The sequence below is a fragment of the Geotrypetes seraphini genome, chromosome 9, assembly GCF_902459505.1.
Source record: "Geotrypetes seraphini chromosome 9, aGeoSer1.1, whole genome shotgun sequence".
NCBI lineage: Eukaryota > Metazoa > Chordata > Amphibia > Gymnophiona > Dermophiidae > Geotrypetes > Geotrypetes seraphini.
The window spans coordinates 15000422-15019093 of record NC_047092.1 but is presented as its reverse complement, the minus strand read 5'-3'; the positions used below and the strand labels follow the sequence as shown (position 1 = coordinate 15019093).

Below are 18672 nucleotides of genomic sequence, written 5' to 3'. Positions count from 1 at the left end.
AAGTGCTTAAGGGGGATGGCCCTTTTCTGCCGTCATATTCTATGTTTCTATTCCCTCTCTGAGAAACTCCCTAACCTCCCTACTTGTCCTGTTTGTTTGTTTTAATTAGATTGTAAGCTCTACTGAGCAGGGACTGTCTCTTGAATGTTTGATGTACAGTGCTGCGTATGTCTAGTGGCGCTACAGAAATGATAAGTAGCAGAAGTCGTAACTCCCCACCTACATCATAGAAATGCCCACGACCCCACCTGTTCCCTTAGCGAGGGTGAGAGGCTCCCGGGGCGGTGTCACCCCTCCCCCTTCCTTTCTCTGCCCTCACTCCTATCCGCTCCTTCCTTGCCCCCTCCACTTCCCTTCCCACGCACCTCCCAGCGTGAGGAGCAACCCCAAGCTACTGCTCACACCAGCATCGGCTCTTCCTCTGATGTCATTTCCTAGGGATGGGTGCAGGAAGTGACATCAGAGGAAGAGCCGATGCTGGTGCGAGCGGCAGCTTGGGGTTGCTGCTTACACCATGAACATTAAAGAGGTACGAGGGAAGGGAAAGGCGGCGCATGTGCGGTAGTGGGGTAGGGGTGAATTAGGAAGGAGCTGGGGGGCAGAGAGGTGGATGGGTGCCAGTGCCCCCACCAAGAAGGTGCCTCTTACTCCTACTCCTATTTATTATTTCTATAGCGCTGAAAAGGCGTACACAGCACTGAACATTTTAACATACAATAGACAGTCCCTACTCAGAAGAGCTTACAATCTAATTTAGATAGGACATTACAGGGTTTGGGAGATTAGGGTAGAGGAAATGATACCTTACTAGGCTCATAGACGAATCCTCATGCGGACAAACCCGCCCAGACAATCGCGCGCAGGACGTCAGCGTACTGGATTTCAGCAGTCTTTTAAAGCGCTTTGAGGGGGTGTGGGGGTGTGAGGGAACCCCCCCTTTAGTTAGAAATGTTGGCGCTCCCGTTGGGGGGGGATGTGGGGAGGGGCTCCCCCCACCCACCCCAACGGGAGCGGCAACAGGAGCGCCAACATTTCTAAGTACAGTATGAGCGCTTTAAAATAGTGTTGAACTCCAGCGCGCTGACGTCCTGCACGCAATTGTCTGGGCGGATTTGTCCACGTGCGATTGTCTCACGTGCTTTTGACTGGACACCCCCTTACGATGCCACTGATACCCTTACGATGCCACTGCTTGGCCACGTCCCCTCGCGAGCTGCCTGCGAGATGAATTAGGTGAGCAGGTTATGGAGTAAGGGCTGAGAAGGGAAGAGAGAGAGAGAGAGTGCGAGAGTCTTGTACAGGTAACAGGTGAAGAGCCTACCCTGAAATCCCCTAACGTATTAGGCCAATAAACACAACTAAAGGCCTAAGATGGCTGAGAATGCTCTGACTAAAACTGTCAAGTCTTTGCACAATATATGCTTGCTGAAATCAGCAAGCCAAGCGAAAAATGAGCGAGTGAAACGAAACTTATTCTTTTACATGGCAACTGGTGTCACATCTGCTGTAATGCCAGGGAAATGGATCTGAGAAGGATGAGAACATGTCTTAACCAAGAATATAAAAATACATTATTTTGCAAGAATATCCTGTGATGGGCAGGCTTTTACTGGACGATGGCTTGAAATTGCTGATGTGGTAGATTAAAGGGGCATATGCGGGAAAAGATAGATTTTCTGGTAAATAGGACATGCATATGGTGTGACATAGATATTATGAACCAATTAATGAATTAACAAATGTAATGACGTGTAAGAAATAACCAATAAAGATTTATCATGTGATTTAGACCAAGAAATGTATAAAAACATGCCTTTAAGAGGAAGTAAGCAGAACAGACATCAAAGGATCCTCAGGCCTGAAGATCACATTCTGTTACGCTATATGCTGAATGATTTATTCTTGTAAGCTGTTACTGATTTGTTAATAAATATACTTATTGATTGATACCAGTATATAGAGTGTGAGGTCTCTATCTCGGGGTAGGCCTAGACAGCTGACCGACCTCAGGGCGCAGAGCAGATGCGCATGTCATTCAGTGCCAGTTTTTGATGGCGATCACCAATTAAACCAATTACTTTACGTGTGTATCTGTGATCCATGCCCAAAATCAGCTGTCTAAATTTCGGTGACCTACAATTTGAGTGATAATATACTTTGGACCCCCCCCAAAAAGAGGATGTCACCGCATGTCTTAGTTTTGTTTTAACCTTTATTTCCATAAGGACATATAAAAGAGTGAAAGCTCTACTCACGGAAAGTCCCGGATCACCTTTGTCTCCTTTCAAGCCAGTGGCACCTGTTTCTCCCTGATAAAAATAAATAATACAGCCCTTATTGTGAAGGTAAGGCAGTCCTGTGAATAGCAAAGTAACTAATATAATATTGAGGTGACGGTGAGGAGGAGAGGTACAGGCTGACTGCTTACAGGATGTGCCTCTCGTGGTGAGAGGCACATCCTATAGTCAGTCAGCCTGTGCCTCCCCTCCTCACCGGTGTCTCTGCTCCTTCTTCTCACCTCTCCTTCTATAGTACCCCCACACCTCCCGCTGACGGTAACAGAAGATTTTTCAAGGCCAAGGCCGTAAGCCATCGTAAAAAGTTTGCGACACACCGGATTATGGTATAAATGTGTGCATATCCGCAGGATGACTGATCACGATATAAATGTGTCTGTATTGAAAACCATCTCAGAAAATGCTAACTCTGCATTGTAACACCTTTACAGAAGCTCATGTATTGTAACACCTTTACAGAAGCTCATGTAAACCGCTCTGAATTGACTCCCCTGTCATTAGTAGCGCTATAGAAGCTTTCAATAAAGAATATATGCTGTGACCTCAGTAAAAAGGTTATGGTTAATAGTGAAATTTTTCATAAAATGAGTCATTTAGTGCTGTACTTCAACAAGTTCATAATTAGGGCTTCTATTCTTAAGTGTTTATAAACTACTAGTCTTTAAGCCCGTTACATTAACGGGTGCTAGAGTAGATGTCTATATGTATGGTGTGTTGTTGTTTTTTTTTATTTGTCTCTCTCCCTGGACGCTGTCTGTCATTCTTTGTGTCTGTGTCTCTCCCAGGTCCCCTGTCTGTGCGTCTTTCTTTCTGTCTGTCTCCCTGCCCCCCCCCCCCCGCTTGCCAAAGCAGCCCCCTTTCACCTCTCCCCCTGTTGTGCAATACCTGCCTGCTTCGTGACCCCCCTTCTGTTCCTCCCTCCCCCCGATTGCTGTCTGCCCCCAGCACAACTCTCCCCCCAAAGCAGCCCCCTTTCCCCCTGTTGTGCAATGCCTGCCTGCTTCATGGCCCCCCATCTGTTCCTCCCCCCGATTGCTGTCTGGCCCCAGCACACCCCTCCCCCCAAAGCAGCCCTCTTTCCTGCCTGCTCCATAGCCCTTCTTTTTCGCTTCCCCTCCCGTTCTTCCCCTCCCTCCATCCACCCATGGTTGCTTCCGCCGCTGCCGCTCCTGTTCAAAGCGGCCTGCTTAGGTTCACGAACGGCTGTAGTGAACCTCGCAGGCCGCTCTCCATATGGTAGCATGTTCCCTCTGACGCAATCGCGTCAGAGGGAATGTGCTCCATGTGGAGAGCGGCCTGCGAGGTTCGCTACAGCCGGCCGCAAACCTCAGCAGGCCGCTTCAAACAGGAGCAGCAGCAGTTGATGCGGGAGGGGGGACTCGTGGACGTGTTCCCTACCGGACTCTGCCGCCGCCAGCTCTGCTCCGCACCCCCTTCATCTTGCCCTCTGGTGCACCAAGCCAGCGCATTCGCTTAAGCCGCTGGCCATCCGCCTTGGGGGGGGAGGAAGAGAGAGAGCGGAGAGGCGGTGACGGCAAAGTTAGTGTAAGGGAGACGCTGCGTCTTTCAACAGGGAGCAGGACAGAGCGTAAGCCGCGCATGCGCACTTCCTATGTGTCGCTACAGCTCACGGAAAACCGGCGCACACATAGGAAGTGCGCATGCGCGGCCTAGCGTTTTATTATATTAGATAAGTGTATTATTTTCCAGCTAATTAGGGGTTATTTGGGAATTTAAAAAAAACAAAAACGTTTATCAGGTTTTTCACACCAAAGGCAATATTGCCATTTACCTTTTCTGGTGGCATCTAATACAGTAAATGATAGCAGATAAAGACCTGAACATTTCATCCAGTCAGTCCAATATTTATATGCATTAAAAATTCATGATCAAATGAAATTGTCTTTTATCTTTGTTATTACTGGGCCATAGACAATAAAATCTGCCCAGTCCTATCCTTAGCTTCCTATAGAATGCATCAAATCCCAAAGTATTTTCAAGTATATGTTGTACATGTAAGAGCGGATAGTGTAGTTGGCTTTAAGAAAGGTTTGGACAAGTTCCTGGAGGAAAAGTCCATAGTCTGTTATTGAGAAAGACATGGGGGAACCACTGCTTGCCCTGGATCGGTAGCATGGAATTTTGCTATTCTTTGAGATTCTAGAATCTTGTTACTCTTTGGGATTCCGGAATCTTGCCATTCTTTGGGATTCTGTATGGAATGTTGCTATTCTTTGGGTTTTGGTCAGGTACTAGTGACCTGGATTGGCTACCATGAGAATGGGCTACTGGGTTTGATGGATTAAGGCTATTTTTATGTTCTTATGTACCTGGAGGACCAAACTTTCTACATTTTGTTTACGAACCATTTCTCCTTTGTTTCCTGCAATTCCTGGATTTCCTCTGGGACAAGGCTGTGACCTTCCTCTTCTTCCCCTTCCGCCCTACAGGAAGGAAAAATCACATTGGAAGGAAAAGCACAATGGAAGGAAAAAGCACATTGGTACAACATCATTCAAATGCTTCCAATGCAATGGTCTCAAACTCGTGTCTGTACGCGATTGTGAGGTGGAGTGGAGAGGACAATCGTGTACAGACACAGGAAAGCGCTTGTGTGAGGTAAAACTCTTTATAGTTTATAAATCTTTCCTTAATTGCTTCTGATCATTTCAGCTATACACAGCTGAAAGCAGTGCAACATGCAGAAAGTGAAAAACTATCTAAACTTCACTTTCTGCATGCTGACCTGCTTTTAGCTATGTATAGCTGAAATGATCAGAAGCAATTAAGGAAAGATTTATAAACTATAACGAGTTTTACCTCATGCAAAGTTGTAATTTCTTTAATAAGACATTAACTATTTTTTCTGAGGCCCTCCAAGTACCTACAAATCCAAAATGTGGCCCTGCAAAGGGTTTGAGTTGGAGACCACTGGCCTATAGGAAGAGGAGATGCAAATGTTAAGAGCCTTAGCCAATAGGGAGAGGAGGAGATAGTGGATGCTGTGGATAGGCCATTTGGCCTTTATCTGCCATCATGTTACTGTTTCTATAACCATAAAGTTCTATGACATCACAATGCAGGTGTAAAGAGCCTTAGCCTATAGCAGTGGTCTCAAACTCACAGCCCAGGGGCCACATGCAGCCCGCCAGGTACTATTTTGAGACCCTCAGTATGTTTATCATAATCACAAAAGTAAAATACAACAGTTTCTTGATCATATGTCTCTTTAGCTATAAATTACAATATTATTATTATTATTAAGACTTATCCAAAATGAAAGATTTATAAACTATAATGAGTATTACCTCATGCAAAGTTGTCATTTCTTTAATAAGACATTAACTATTTTTTCTGAGGCCCTCCAAGTACCTACAAATCCAAAATATGGCCCTGCAAAGGGTTTGAGTTTGAAACCACTAGTATAGCCTGTACTGGGAGCAGTATATTGGGTTGCCCAATGTCTGTTAACACCTCATTCAAATACAACATCATAACAACATCATATACAAACATTATGCCCTTACAAAATATTTTTTGGGAAAGCCTACTTGTTAGCTCTGTCACTTTTAAAATTTTTCTTTTATTTGCTGAAAATGAAAAGTGGTTTTTCATTTTCCTAAGTTGTTAAATGTGAAATCCTCCAAATTTGAACGGGATAATATGGTGCATCTTAATTGGCCTCCTTGGCCGCCATCCACGATTCTCCCTTCCTGCCAATGTTCCCCCTGTTCTGAACTTTCTGACCTTACTTTTAAATGCAAAAGGCTTCTGGGGAGAGCTCGGGGCACTACTCCCCTTGTAATCTCTCTAATCAAGGAGGAGGATGTTTGGAGCTGGTTGCTACTGCTGCCACTGAGGACTGAACTTCCAGCTTCTTTAAATAACATAACATAACTTTATTCTTCTATACCGCCATTACCAAACGATTTCTAGGCGGTTTACACAGAAGAGGGCTGGACAATCAGCAAAATACAATTGATTAAACAATACAAGTTTCTTACATATACATAATGTAAAATTTTGCTAACAATAGTACCCACAGATACAAAATAAATTTGTCAAACAGTGCTGATTTACTTCCTTTTTGAAATGCACCATAAGATATAACTCCACCAATGCATTTGCCAAGCCAGGACTGCTTGAAATACAAGAGTCTTATCCAAAAAAGTCTTGTATCTGCAACCAGTAATTTTGGGATATGCAAATAAATGAAAATATCTAGTTTTCCTCGTTGGACTGTACAACACAAAATGTGATAAAAGATAAGTTGGGGCCAGTCCCCAAATCAACTTAAAACAGATACAAGTGTGTCTGACTGGCTTTCATGTTTTGCGTTTCTCTTAAAAAAGAAGATAGCGTTTTTGCGTTTCTCTTAAAAAAGAAGAAATGGATTTCTCTAGGAAGATTGTGTTTTATCAACGTAAAAGCTTACTTTCCAATTGCAATGGTACCTCGGAATCCGAACGCCCCAGAACTCGAACGTTTTGGAATCCGAACTTTTTTTTGTAGCAAATTTTGCCCCAGAATCCAAACTCTGCTTTGGAATCCGAATGCCCTGCACATTGTATTTGTGTGTTTCTGCCCCAGAATCTGAATGCTGCTTTGGAATATTTGTTAATATTTTACCTAAAAATCCAGTGTATTTACTGTTAAAATTTGAGTTTGTGGGCTCCAGGAACGGATTAATCCAGTTTCTATTATTTTCAATGGGAAAAATTGTTTTGGAACTCAGATACTTTGGAACTCGAACGGGGTTCTGGAATGGATTAAGTTCAGATTCCAAGGTATCACTGTACTAGAATTGCCTTTTAAGCACTGCTCCTGTCCAGCATAATGCATCAACTGCCATGAGGTCATTTATGTTTTGAATCCAGCCTCTTTCTACACAGGGCAGTGGCGTACCAAGGGAGGGGGGCGGTCCGCCCCGGGTGCCAGCCATGAGGGGGGTGTTCCCAGCCTGGGAATCATGGTCCGGGAACTTCCCTTCTCACGGCCCGATGCCAAGGCTCTGCATAGTCCCTGTGGCCCAGCGTGTTCTCAGCCTTCTCTCCCTTTATCTTCCGTGAAGCTGAAAATACTGCCGGCCTCGGCAGTGATTCAGCTACGTCACCCGCGGCTCCCCTTCCTGCTTTCCGCGTCTGCCAATGACACAACTTCCTGTTTCCGCCCGGGTGGATTGCAGAGGCAGACGCAGAAAGCAGGAAGGGGATCCGCGGGCGACGTAGCTGAATCACTGCCGAGGCCGGCAGTTTTTTCAGCTTCACGGAAGGTAAAGGGAGAGAACACTGGGAACATGCTGGGCCACGGGGACTATCCAGAGCCTTGGCACCGGGCCTTGAGAAGGGAAGTTCCCGGACCATGACTCCTAGGCCAGGAACACCCCCTCATGGTTGGCACCTGGGGGGAACATTACTAAAAATATTTTTTTACATGGGGGGGGGTGTGTCAAAAATGATGGCAGGGGGTGTCAAATAACAATGGGCCCCGGGTGTCACATACCCTAGGTACGCCTCTGACGCAGGGATCCTCTGAGTTTATTTCACACATTTTTAAATTCTGTCACCGCTTTGTCCCCCAGCACCACCGCCTGGAGGGCATTCCAAGCATCCTGCATCCTTTCTGTGAAAACATATTTCCAGATGTTGCTCTTAAGTCTTAAGTCACCTTGCAACCTTAATTCATGTTCTCTATTTCTACCATTTTCCTATCTCTGGAAAAGGTTTTTGTATATTGATATCTTTCAAGTATTTAAACATCTGCATCATATCTCCCCTGTTCCCCCTTTCCTTAGAGGAGGGGAATTGAATAGAAATCTTAGGTAAGGGGGTTGGAACTTGTACACCATCTTTACGTAGTTTTGCAAATCACACACAGGTACTTCAAGCATTTTCCCTATTTGTCCTGGTGGGCTCACAATCTATCTAATGTACCCGGGGCAGTGGAGGATTAAGTGACTTGCCCAGGGTCACAAGGAGCAGTTTAGGATTTGAACCCACAACCTCAGGGTGCTGAGGCTAAAGCTCCAACAACTGGGCACACTCTCCTCCAATAATATCAGAAGGGAGCCAAGTATAGAACAGTGAAGCCATTGTGACATCACTGATGAGGTTGGCTCTTATTGGTGGAATGAGTCATTATGACATCAGGGAAAGGGATTGGGACTTGTATACCGCCTTTTTGTAGTTCTACAACCATATTCAAAGTGGTTTACATGCAGGTGCTTCAAGCATTTCCCCTATCTGTGTTGGTGGGCTCACAATCTATCTAATGTACCTGGGGCAGTGGAGGATTGAGTGACTTGCCCAGAATCACGGTTAGTAGCGCCGGGTTTGAAACCACAACCTCAGGGTGCTGAGGCTGTAGCTCTAAGGGGGAAGGATAGAGGGATAGGACACAGAGCAGAAGATAGGGAGAGTTGAAGAATGGTTGTAAAAGGGAGAGTGGAAAGAGAGGGGATCCAGAATCAGGAGAGGGACGACCTACTCACACTGTTCCCTTCTCTCTTCGAGAAAAAAATACAACACTATCTTATATGATAAGATTGATTAAAAGAAGAAGAAGAAGAAGAAAAAAGGCCCAAATCAAAAATAACAACAACCAACAGAATTGGTTCAGCCAGTCCCCGATGATCCAGAAACATCTGGTAACCCCTACTGATGAGCCAAATTTCCATGTCATATCTATCAGCCAGTGTGTGATTCCTCATCTCATTTCCTACTAAAGGCTAAGTAGAAACAAACATCGTCTAGACATCAGTCACTATATTAGAACTGCCAAACTGCAGATCATGAACAGATTCAGTCATAAATCTATTGGAAACCCTGTCCACAGACGGAAAGCCATGATGAAACCATTAGCGATAAAATGAGCAAACTCTGTGCCAACTGGCAACATCTGATTTTAGAAAGAAGTAGTCAACAATTTAGCTATCAACAAATATTTTGACGCCAATCTTTTAGACTGTTGGTGCAATCTTCTACCCTATCTATACTTGATTATTGCAATATAATACGGTGCTCCCCCGGTCATTCGTGGACGGTGATTCACAGTCCCGGTCATTTGCGGTATTTTCCGATCGCGAATGACCAGGCAGGAGAGAACAGCCGGAGCGTCGGCGAGTGAAGGGAATCACTCGCGGTACGCTCCGACCGCCTCTTCCTGCACTAAAGTCGGGCCTCACCAATCAGGAGGTGCGTGTCAAAGGCCAACTTTAGTACAGGAAGAGGCGGTCGGAGCATACCGCGAGTGATTTCCTTCACTCGCCGGCGCTCCGGCTGCTCTCTCCTGCCTCTCCGGCTGCCCTCTCCTGTCTCCCCCACTAAAAAACGTATTTGCGGTTTTTCAAGATTCGCAGGGGTTCCTAGAATGGAACCCCCACGAATATCGGGGGAGTACTGTATATCTAAGAGCTAACAAAAAAAAAACCCTGGAAAGGCTAACAATAATTCAAAATACGGCAGTTCGTCTGATTTATGGGCTGAAAAAATATGATCCTATTAGCCCATATTATCAGCAGCTACACTGGTTGCCTTTCAAAGCTAGGGTGCTATTTAAATTGCTTGTATTTGCTTCTAAACGTTGTTCGGCTTGGCTCCAGCGTACCTATCTTCACAGTTTGAACTATATGGGATAAAAAAGTCTGCTCGAAGAATCAGTTTCTTTGCCTATCCTACGCTACAACATTGCCGTTATAAAAGATTTTTTCATAAAACATTTGCATTTTGGGCAGGAAAATTGAACAATTGGTTAAATACAATAATTTCCCAGACTCAGTCTTATTGCACCTTTCGAAAAACTATGAAAACGTATCTTTTTGAAAAATTTGTAAATTAAACGTCAATTTTACTCTGTATTCTCTAAGAATGTATTGTCATTGAACTGTTCAGTCTCTCTTGAATGTGAACTGCCTAGAACTAAACGGTATGGTGATATGCAAGAATAAAGTTTATTATTAACTAGTTTTTTAGCCCGTTACATTAACGAGTGCTAGAATAGATGTGCAGACTTAGGCATTTTTTCTCTCTGCCCCCTGTCTGTCTGTCTTTTTTTCTCTCTGCCTCCTGTCTGTCTGTCTTTTTTTCTCTCTGCCCCGTCTGTCTGTCTTTTTTCCTCTCTGCCCTCTGTCTGTCTTCCCTTCTCCATTTGTTTTATCTCCCCCTGTCCAGTAGTACCCCTTCTCCCTTACCTGCTCACTGTCCAGCATCCGCTAGGCCGGCCCGCCTCGCCTTAAATTACATTAAGGGGTCCTTTTACTAAGGCGTGCTACTGCGTCTTAGCGCACGCTAAATGCTCACGCATGCTAACGCGTCCATTATATCCCATCGACACATTGCCACACATTAGCATTTAGGACAAACCTTAGTAAAAGGACCCCTTAATTTAATCTAATATTAAATAAATAACGTATAATTTTCCTGAAGCCTATCTATCTCGATTATTTCAATAGGGATAATTTGGTTTGATTATAATTATTTATTACCAATTATTAACGCCTACAAAACAGAATCCCACAATACAGTCAACCTGATAAAAAAAAAAAAATGAGGACATGCATTTCTGTTCCACAGCCACATCGGAATAACATCCCTGTCTCTTATCAGTTCACTTTTCCATCCTGGCCATCAACACAAGTTCACAACTGTGCAATTACACACTTGCTCCAATCAACCCCCATCTTTAAGATCATTGTATTTTCTACCCTAAACTAAGAACAAATAAACAATACTTTATCCAGACATCAGTTACTACATTGATAAATGCCAAGCTCTGCAGATTGCACCCTCATCGGTCCAGATCGTCAACTCCAATCCTTCCTCTTCTACCCCCCTTGTCTCCTGGTCTGCCACTGGCATATCTCGGAGGCACCCAATATAGGGTTACCAGATTTTCCATCTGGAAAATCTAGACCCCTTAGACCTGCCCCCATGCCCCCCCATTGCCGCTCTGGTTCCGCCCCATCATGCCCCCCCCCGATCACGCCCCACCCACGCCTCCAATCCCACCCCAGCCCCGCCCCCCACTGCCTGCTCTCATCGGGCAGGACATCCGCGGATGCAATGCAATGACATCACATGCGTTCCTGCCCGAAGGAAAGCTTTTCAAAGCCCGGACAAAGTGCTGGGTTTTGAAAAGTTGTCCAGACCCCCCCCCGGACTTGTCCCCAAAAGGAGGACATTATCCGGGGAAATCTGGACATCTGATAACCCTAGCAAAGCAGCCCCACTTCATGATACCCCCCCCACCTTGCTTGACGGTTGGGGGTGGGGGTAGGGGGTTGGAAGTATTAGGTATCCATAGGATTACCAGATGTCCGGGAAAACCTGGACGTGTCCTCTTTATAGAGGACTGTCCAGGCTCCCAGACGGACTTTCCACAGCCCAGCACTTTGTCCGGGTTATGAAAAGCCTCGACGAGCTCTGGCTGCATCTGGACGGCCTCCGAACGTGCGTGGATGATGTCGCACACATCCACACGTGCTCAGTGAGGCCCTCCAGATGCAGCTGGAGCTCGTCGGGGAAGAAGATGAGGTTTTGGAGGGACGGGGCTGGGGGGCGAAATAGAACAGGACTTGAAGTATAACTGGGCAGGGATGGAAGCGGAACAAGGAGGGAATGAGGCAGAACAGGGCGGGAATGAGGCAGAACAGGGCGGGAATGAGGCAGAACAGGGCGGGGCCATGTGTCCGGGTTTGTGAGGCTCCAAATAGTGTAACCCTAGGTATCCATCTTACCTGTGGTCCTGGATCACCCCTTGGTCCTTGAGGGCCTGGTGGTCCTGGCGCACCCACCTTTCCAAGTAATCCTACAGGTCCTTTAAAACCAGCCAGACCAGGAAACCCCTTATAGCCCTGAAAATTTCACATAGTGCACAGTATTAGAGTGTTATCTGATACAAAGATTAATCTCAAATGACTTTAGAAAACACATTTGAAAAAAATTGTCCCTCTGTCCCCCTTCTTCTCCCTTTCTGAACAGCTTCATTCCAGGTGGCATGTCTGGGCCCCCTATGTCCTCACTTGCCTAGAGAATTGGCCTAGTTATCAGGCTCTCCTTTGGCTGCAAGAGCTTGCCAGAGAGGCACTAGCTGTCTTTCTTTCCTCCTCAGGAAAAGGGGGAGGGGGAGAGAAATCCATAGGCCATTACTGAGATGGCATGAGGACATCCACTGCTTTTTCCTAGCATAAGCAGCATAGAATTTGCTACTTGGGATCTAGCTAGGTACTTGGGACCCGGGTTGGCCACTGTTGGAAACAGGATACTGGGCTTGTTGGACCTTCAGTCTGTCCCAGTATGGCAACGCTTATGTTCTTATGTGAACCAGGTATAGGATAATCAAGCCATTGTGACATCACTGGTGAGGTTGGCTCTTAGGCATTGGTGGAATGAGGCATTATGACATCACAATCTCAGCTCTAGAATGTTGCTACTCTTTGGTTTCTACCAGGTTCTTGGGATCTAGGTTGGCCACTGTTGGAAACAGGATACTGGGCTTGAAGGACCTTCAGTCTTGTTCAAGTATGGCAATTCTTATATTCTTATGTGAACCAAGTATAGGACAATCATGCCATTGTGACATCACTGGTGAGGTTGGCTCTTAGGCATTGGTGGAATGAGGCATTATGACATCACAATCTCAGCTCTGGAATGTTGCTACTCTTTGGTTTCTACCAGGTTCTTGGGACCTGGGTTGGCCACTGTTGGAAACAGGATACTGGGCTTGAAGGACCTTGGATCTGTCCCAGTGTGGCAATTCTTATGTCACTTGTTGGCCTTGTCAGACAGGAGACTCAAACTTAAACCCCAAAACAAGCTCAGAACTGAGTGACCCGGTCAAATGCGCGCAGGACAATTGCGCCCCGACAACTGCACACAGGGACAAGTGCGTGCATGGACAACTGTAGCGGTGGATACTATTTTGTCTTTTTGAGGGTTACAAAGTAACCCTCTTTTTTTGAGGGGTAGGGGGGAACCCTCTTTTTTTGAGAGGTGGGGGGAACCCCCCCCACTACACTTTAAATATTCACTTGCTATCTAGTGTTAGGGTAAGGTTTATATCATGATTATGGGAGCCCTAATCATGATATAAACCTTACCCTAACACGAAGGCCCTGATTTGCTGAGACTCCTCAGGCCCCGTCCCTTGGGAGGGGCTTGAGGCGCCTCAAGCCCCTCCCAAGGGACGGGGCCTGAGGAGTCTCAGCACATCAGGACCTTCCAGATTCATGGGCCGCAACGGTCCTGCGCGCAGATGTCGGCCTGCATTTGTCGGAGCATAATTGTCCTGCGCTCATCGGTCGGTGTACCGACTGAAAGACTGTGAGGCTTTTTACTTCAGAGGGTTAAAAGTCTGTAGCTGCAAAATGTGCCATTACAAACCAAAGCACCTCCTTTCCGGCTTCTTCGTCAGTGTTAAGGACTCAAGATAAATGACATTTCCAATATGAAAAGGGTATATGTCCCAGGAAGTGTATAATCTGGTTAACACCGCATGATGGATGTTTCATTATGCCATGCCTATTTCAATGCTATTTTCAGAGCACTAACCTTTTCTCCTTTTTCTCCTGGAACTCCCTTGGGCCCTGTTGCGCCTGTCTCTCCCCGCATGCCCTAAAGGTTGTTCCAAAAAAAAAAAAAAAAAATCACATTAACAATGGAAATACAAATTTGAGTAAAATGTTAACTATTTGTCAACTGCAGTGGTTTTCACCCCGGTCCTCGGACACACCCAGCCCCCTGGGTTTTCAAGATGTCCCAAAGAATATACATGACACAGATTTAGCCTCCCGTCTGTTTATCCCAATAGACCCTGTACCACTCATCTTGTTTAGGGTTGCCCTATGGTTCCAGAAAAAGGAGGACAGATTGAGACATCCGGGCTTTACTTCCATTAAAAGCCACGGAGGTAAGGAGGACAGATAGAGACACCTGGGTTTTATTTCCATTGAAAGCAATGGAAGTAAGACCCGGATGTCTCAATCTGTTGTCCTTGTTCTGGAGCCATATGGTAACCCTAATTTCTTGTCCCCATCCAATATCTGCTCTTGGCCCCTGAGCTATATGATAAGCTGTACTGTAGAAAAGAATTAGCATCATATCTGCGTTAGAGAGAGACAGATTCTTCAGACTGGCGGGGGCAACAAAAACTACAGGGCACTCAAAAAAATTGAGGGGAGATAGATTTAGAACAAATGCTAGGAAGTTCTTCTTCACCCAGAGGGTGGTGGACACCTGGAATGCGCTTCCAGAGGAGGTGGTTGAGCAGAGTACGATTTTGGGTTTCAAAAAGGGATTGGACGAGTTCCTGAAGGGAAAGGGGATCCAGGGGTATAATTAGAGGGTTACTATACAATACAAAACGCCCTTGAGTAATAGATCACTACAGGTCCTTGACCTGGGGGCCGCCGCGGGAGCGGACTGCTGGGCGTGATGGACCTATGGTCTGACTCGGCAGAGGCAATGCTTATGTTCTTATGTTCTTATCTGAATTTTCTGATGTGTGCTTATTAGGTGTTTCGTAAGTATTATGCTGACCATGAGGGGTATTTCCGATATGCCATTATTCAGGCCTGATGCAGACCATTTAACTGTTTTCAGGAAAGCTACCTTCATGGCTCAGTCAGCACTATGGCTTTTCTAACTGATTCTCTGAAGAAGTACTAACGAAACGGATCCGACGGATCCATCAGAGTCAGTTATTGTGCCACTAAGATAAGTGGTTTCTATGAATTTTTTGATTTTCTGATAAGTTTTACAAAACAAGTTCTTGGCATGTCCAAGCAGCATTCTTAGCAAATTGGCCACAGACAGCTGAGCTGGAACTGTTATAGGGGAATGTTGGTACTCTGAGATTCCAGAATTTTGTTACTCTCTGGGATTCCGGAATCTTGCTATTCTTTGGGATTCTGTATGGAATGCAGCTACTCTTTGGGTTTTGGCCAGGTACTAGGGACCTGGATTGGCCACCGTGAGGATGGGCTATTGGGCTAGATCAGGGATCTCAAAGTCCCTCCTTGAGGGCCGCAATCCAGTCGGGTTTTCAGGATTTCCCCAATGAATATGCATTGAAAGCAGTGCATGCACATAGATCTCATGCATATTCATTGGGGAAATCCTGAAAACCCGACTGGATTGCAAGCCCTCAAGGAGGGACTTTGAGACCCCTGGGCTAGATGGACCATTGGACTGATTCAGTAAGGCTATTCTTATGTTCTTATGTATTTTGGAAGATTTTTGTATTATGCTGATCTCAAAAATCTTTTGTCTGTTGCATTGATATAAATGATGATTTTTTTGTAAATATTTGTTTAATGATTTTGGATGTTTTTATTGTAAGCCGCCTAGATTTTTAGACGGATAACAAATATGTGAAATAAATAAATTTAGTAACATTTTTATTAGTTTTGATGCGTTCATTGCCACTAACCATTGGCCCTTCCAGTCCATCTGTTCCAGGCACTCCCAGTTTTCCAGGACCACCGATATTCCCCTAGATGCAAAATTAGTGAAGAGGACGCATTTAAGATATTGTGAGAATACATGTAACCATAACAAAGGCAACCTTGTCTTCAAATAAAATCTGTCTGCGGCAGAAAGTTTAACAACTGAGTTCACTATTTTGTCTGAGGTCCTAAAAGAAGGCAGCCATTTTTAAAAATCCCATTTACGTATTGTATCTAGAGTATACGAGATGGGGTAACTCAGTGGTTCCCAACCCTGTCCTGGAGGACCACCAGGCCAATTGGGTTTTCAGGCTAGCCCTAATGAATATGCATGGAGCAGATTTGCATGCCTCTCACTTCCATTATATGCAAATCTCTCTCATGCATATTCATTAGGGCTAGCCTGAAAACCTGATTGGCCTGGTGGTCCTCCAGGATAAGGTTGGGAACCACCGGTGTAACTTATTAACAAGGGACTTCCAAGCTTTACATAGCTTAGGGCCTCACCAAGTCTAAATCTAGCATGGTGTGTGACATAGCCAATTACTGGCCAATCTGAGAAACAGGTATTCAGCGGGAGATAGCTGGCTCGCTCCTGCTGCTTTTTAGTGGCCAGGAGCCATTCCTAGCTGGCCAAATAGGACTGGATAGTGTCTGGTCAGTATATAAGTGTGTATGTAATTTATTTATTTTAAAAACTTTGTTTACTGCCTAAAGTTGCAGCGGTTTCCTTATAAACATGCATAAGGCAAAAACAAATAACAATATATATCTTAAAAACAATATCAAAACACATAAGAAATGCAACCTACAGATTCTTCAATAATATGTAAGCTTACATGTTACCAAAATACCTAAACATTTTCAGGAACGACAAATCAGAAGTATGCATCTATAAACAGCTTGGTTTGCAACATCTTCTTAAAGCTATAATGATCTTCACATAATCTTATTTGGCCAATAAGCTTATTCCAATATTACATCCCAGCAATAGAAAGCATTTGATGTTGAGTTGCCACATATCTTACATTGTCAATTGTCAATGCTACCAGTTTCATGCCCCCCTCAGAACGCAATGCTAGGAGGTTTATAAACCTCCCAGAGGAGCTGAAACCAATATGATGCAGTTTGATATACAATCTGATGTACTAACTAGAGAATGACACGGTGACAAAATTCATCACCGTTCCCGTCCCCGCAGATAACCGCGGGAAATAATCCCATGTCATTTTCTAGTGTCTATTTCAACCTCGGTCCTTCTTCAAAGCAAAGCTTGCGGGTCAGTGGCTGTGGCCATTCATACTCTGATTCTTATGTGAGCCAAGGATAATGAAGCCATTGTGACATCACTGATGTGATTGGCTCTTAGGCACTGGTGGAATGAGGCATTATGACATCACAATATCTGCTCTGGATACCAGAGACTGTCATTCTGTAGTGTCTGTTTCAACCTCGGTCCTTCTTCAAAGCAAAGCTTGCGGGTCAGTGGTTGTGGCCATTCATACTCTGATTCTTCCCTCTCTCCTTAAAGAATAGGACATGAAGATGGTTTCCCGCGGTTATCCGCGGGGACGGGAACGGTGATGAATTTTGTCACCGTGTCATTCTCTAGTACCAACGATAACACTTTGAACTGAATTCTTTGCTCAATCGGTAGCCAGTTCAAATTTTTCCTGAGATTTGTGTGTATCTTATAGTATTCAACGTAAGTAACCTTGTACTAAGCCTACATTCTGCCCATGTGTATGCCCACATGCATACAAAAGACACTGTGGAGTAACGATGTTCCTGAAATGGACTTTATTGAAAATTTAAAAGTTCCAAAAATCAACGTAAACAATCCACATAAAAGTAAAATGATCCACATAAAAACCTTAAGGGCCTAGTCCACTGAGAGTGTAGGACCCAACACAGTCCATGTTTCAACAAGATAGTCTTCTTCAGGGGTCCCTGATAGTCCTAAGGTAGTAGATACGTGGAATAAACAATCCAAAAGAACAATTTTTATGTGGATTGTTTACGCTGATTTTTGGAACTTTTAAATTTTCAATAAAGTCCATTTCAGGAACATCGTTACTCCACAGTGTCTTTTGGTTTCTCTTGGATTTTTATCTCTTTGGATCTCTCAGGGTCAATTTCTTTGTTTTGGTTGCCCACCTGCATATTACACACTATCGAAAACATGCACAGGCAGATATCTGGCATCTGTGTGCATCTGCGCTCCCAGACATGTGCATTGGTTGGTACTCTAAACATATATGTGCATTACTTTCTAGAATTACCCGCTTAAACACACGTGCCAGCTCTGTGGGTGCTTGAGCACCCCAAATATTGAGCAAATTCTTTGATCATGCCCAGGGAGGGGTAATTTCCATTGCATTCAGCACCTCCTATCCTTTTGAAAAGCCGGCACCTATGCTCTTAAACCCCTAGACCAGATATTTTGGTGTCACTGGTATGCTGCAGCCTTAGACTCACCTGGACTCCTTCAACACCAGGTGCTCCAGTTCTCCCAGGAAATCCACGAAAGCCCTAGGGAATGAACCAGCACTTTTTAGAATCACAGGAGTCAAAGACCATGCAATGCACTGAGCAGCGCCAAGGCTTTATGAAAGTTAGCAACAAATAGTGAAAGGAGGAACTCTAAGCTGGATGTACCAAAGCTGTGGGGCACACATAATCTGCACGAGAAAGACCTCCTTGCGCTGCCTTCATTGTATGTGTGTAAACTTATGGAAACATTGATTAAACACCAATTAGATACGGTTCTGGACGATGAGAGATTGAGGGACCCCCACCAGCATGGATTTACAAGGGGGAGATCCTGCCAATCCAACCTGATCAGCTTCTTTGACTGGGTAACAAAAAAAACTAGATAAGGGAGAGTCCCTAGATGTAGTGTATCTGGACTTCAGTAAGGCTTTTGAGAGCGTC

The 18672-nt window shown here is 44.9% G+C and overlaps 1 protein-coding gene across 1 annotated transcript in view; it reads right to left on the bottom strand.

The window, feature by feature from the left end:
* The window catches only part of LOC117366868 (collagen alpha-1(VII) chain-like), a 311407-nt gene that overhangs the window by 20793 nt on the left and 271942 nt on the right, over positions 1-18672 (bottom strand). Inside the window, exons 77-82 of the mRNA XM_033958833.1 lie at positions 18217-18270; positions 15723-15785; positions 13844-13906; positions 12031-12147; positions 4664-4741; positions 2256-2309 (exon numbers count right to left, since the gene is read on the bottom strand). Coding sequence (XP_033814724.1) covers positions 2256-2309; positions 4664-4741; positions 12031-12147; positions 13844-13906; positions 15723-15785; positions 18217-18270 — 429 coding nt within the window. The remainder of the gene's footprint in view (positions 1-2255; positions 2310-4663; positions 4742-12030; positions 12148-13843; positions 13907-15722; positions 15786-18216; positions 18271-18672) is intronic.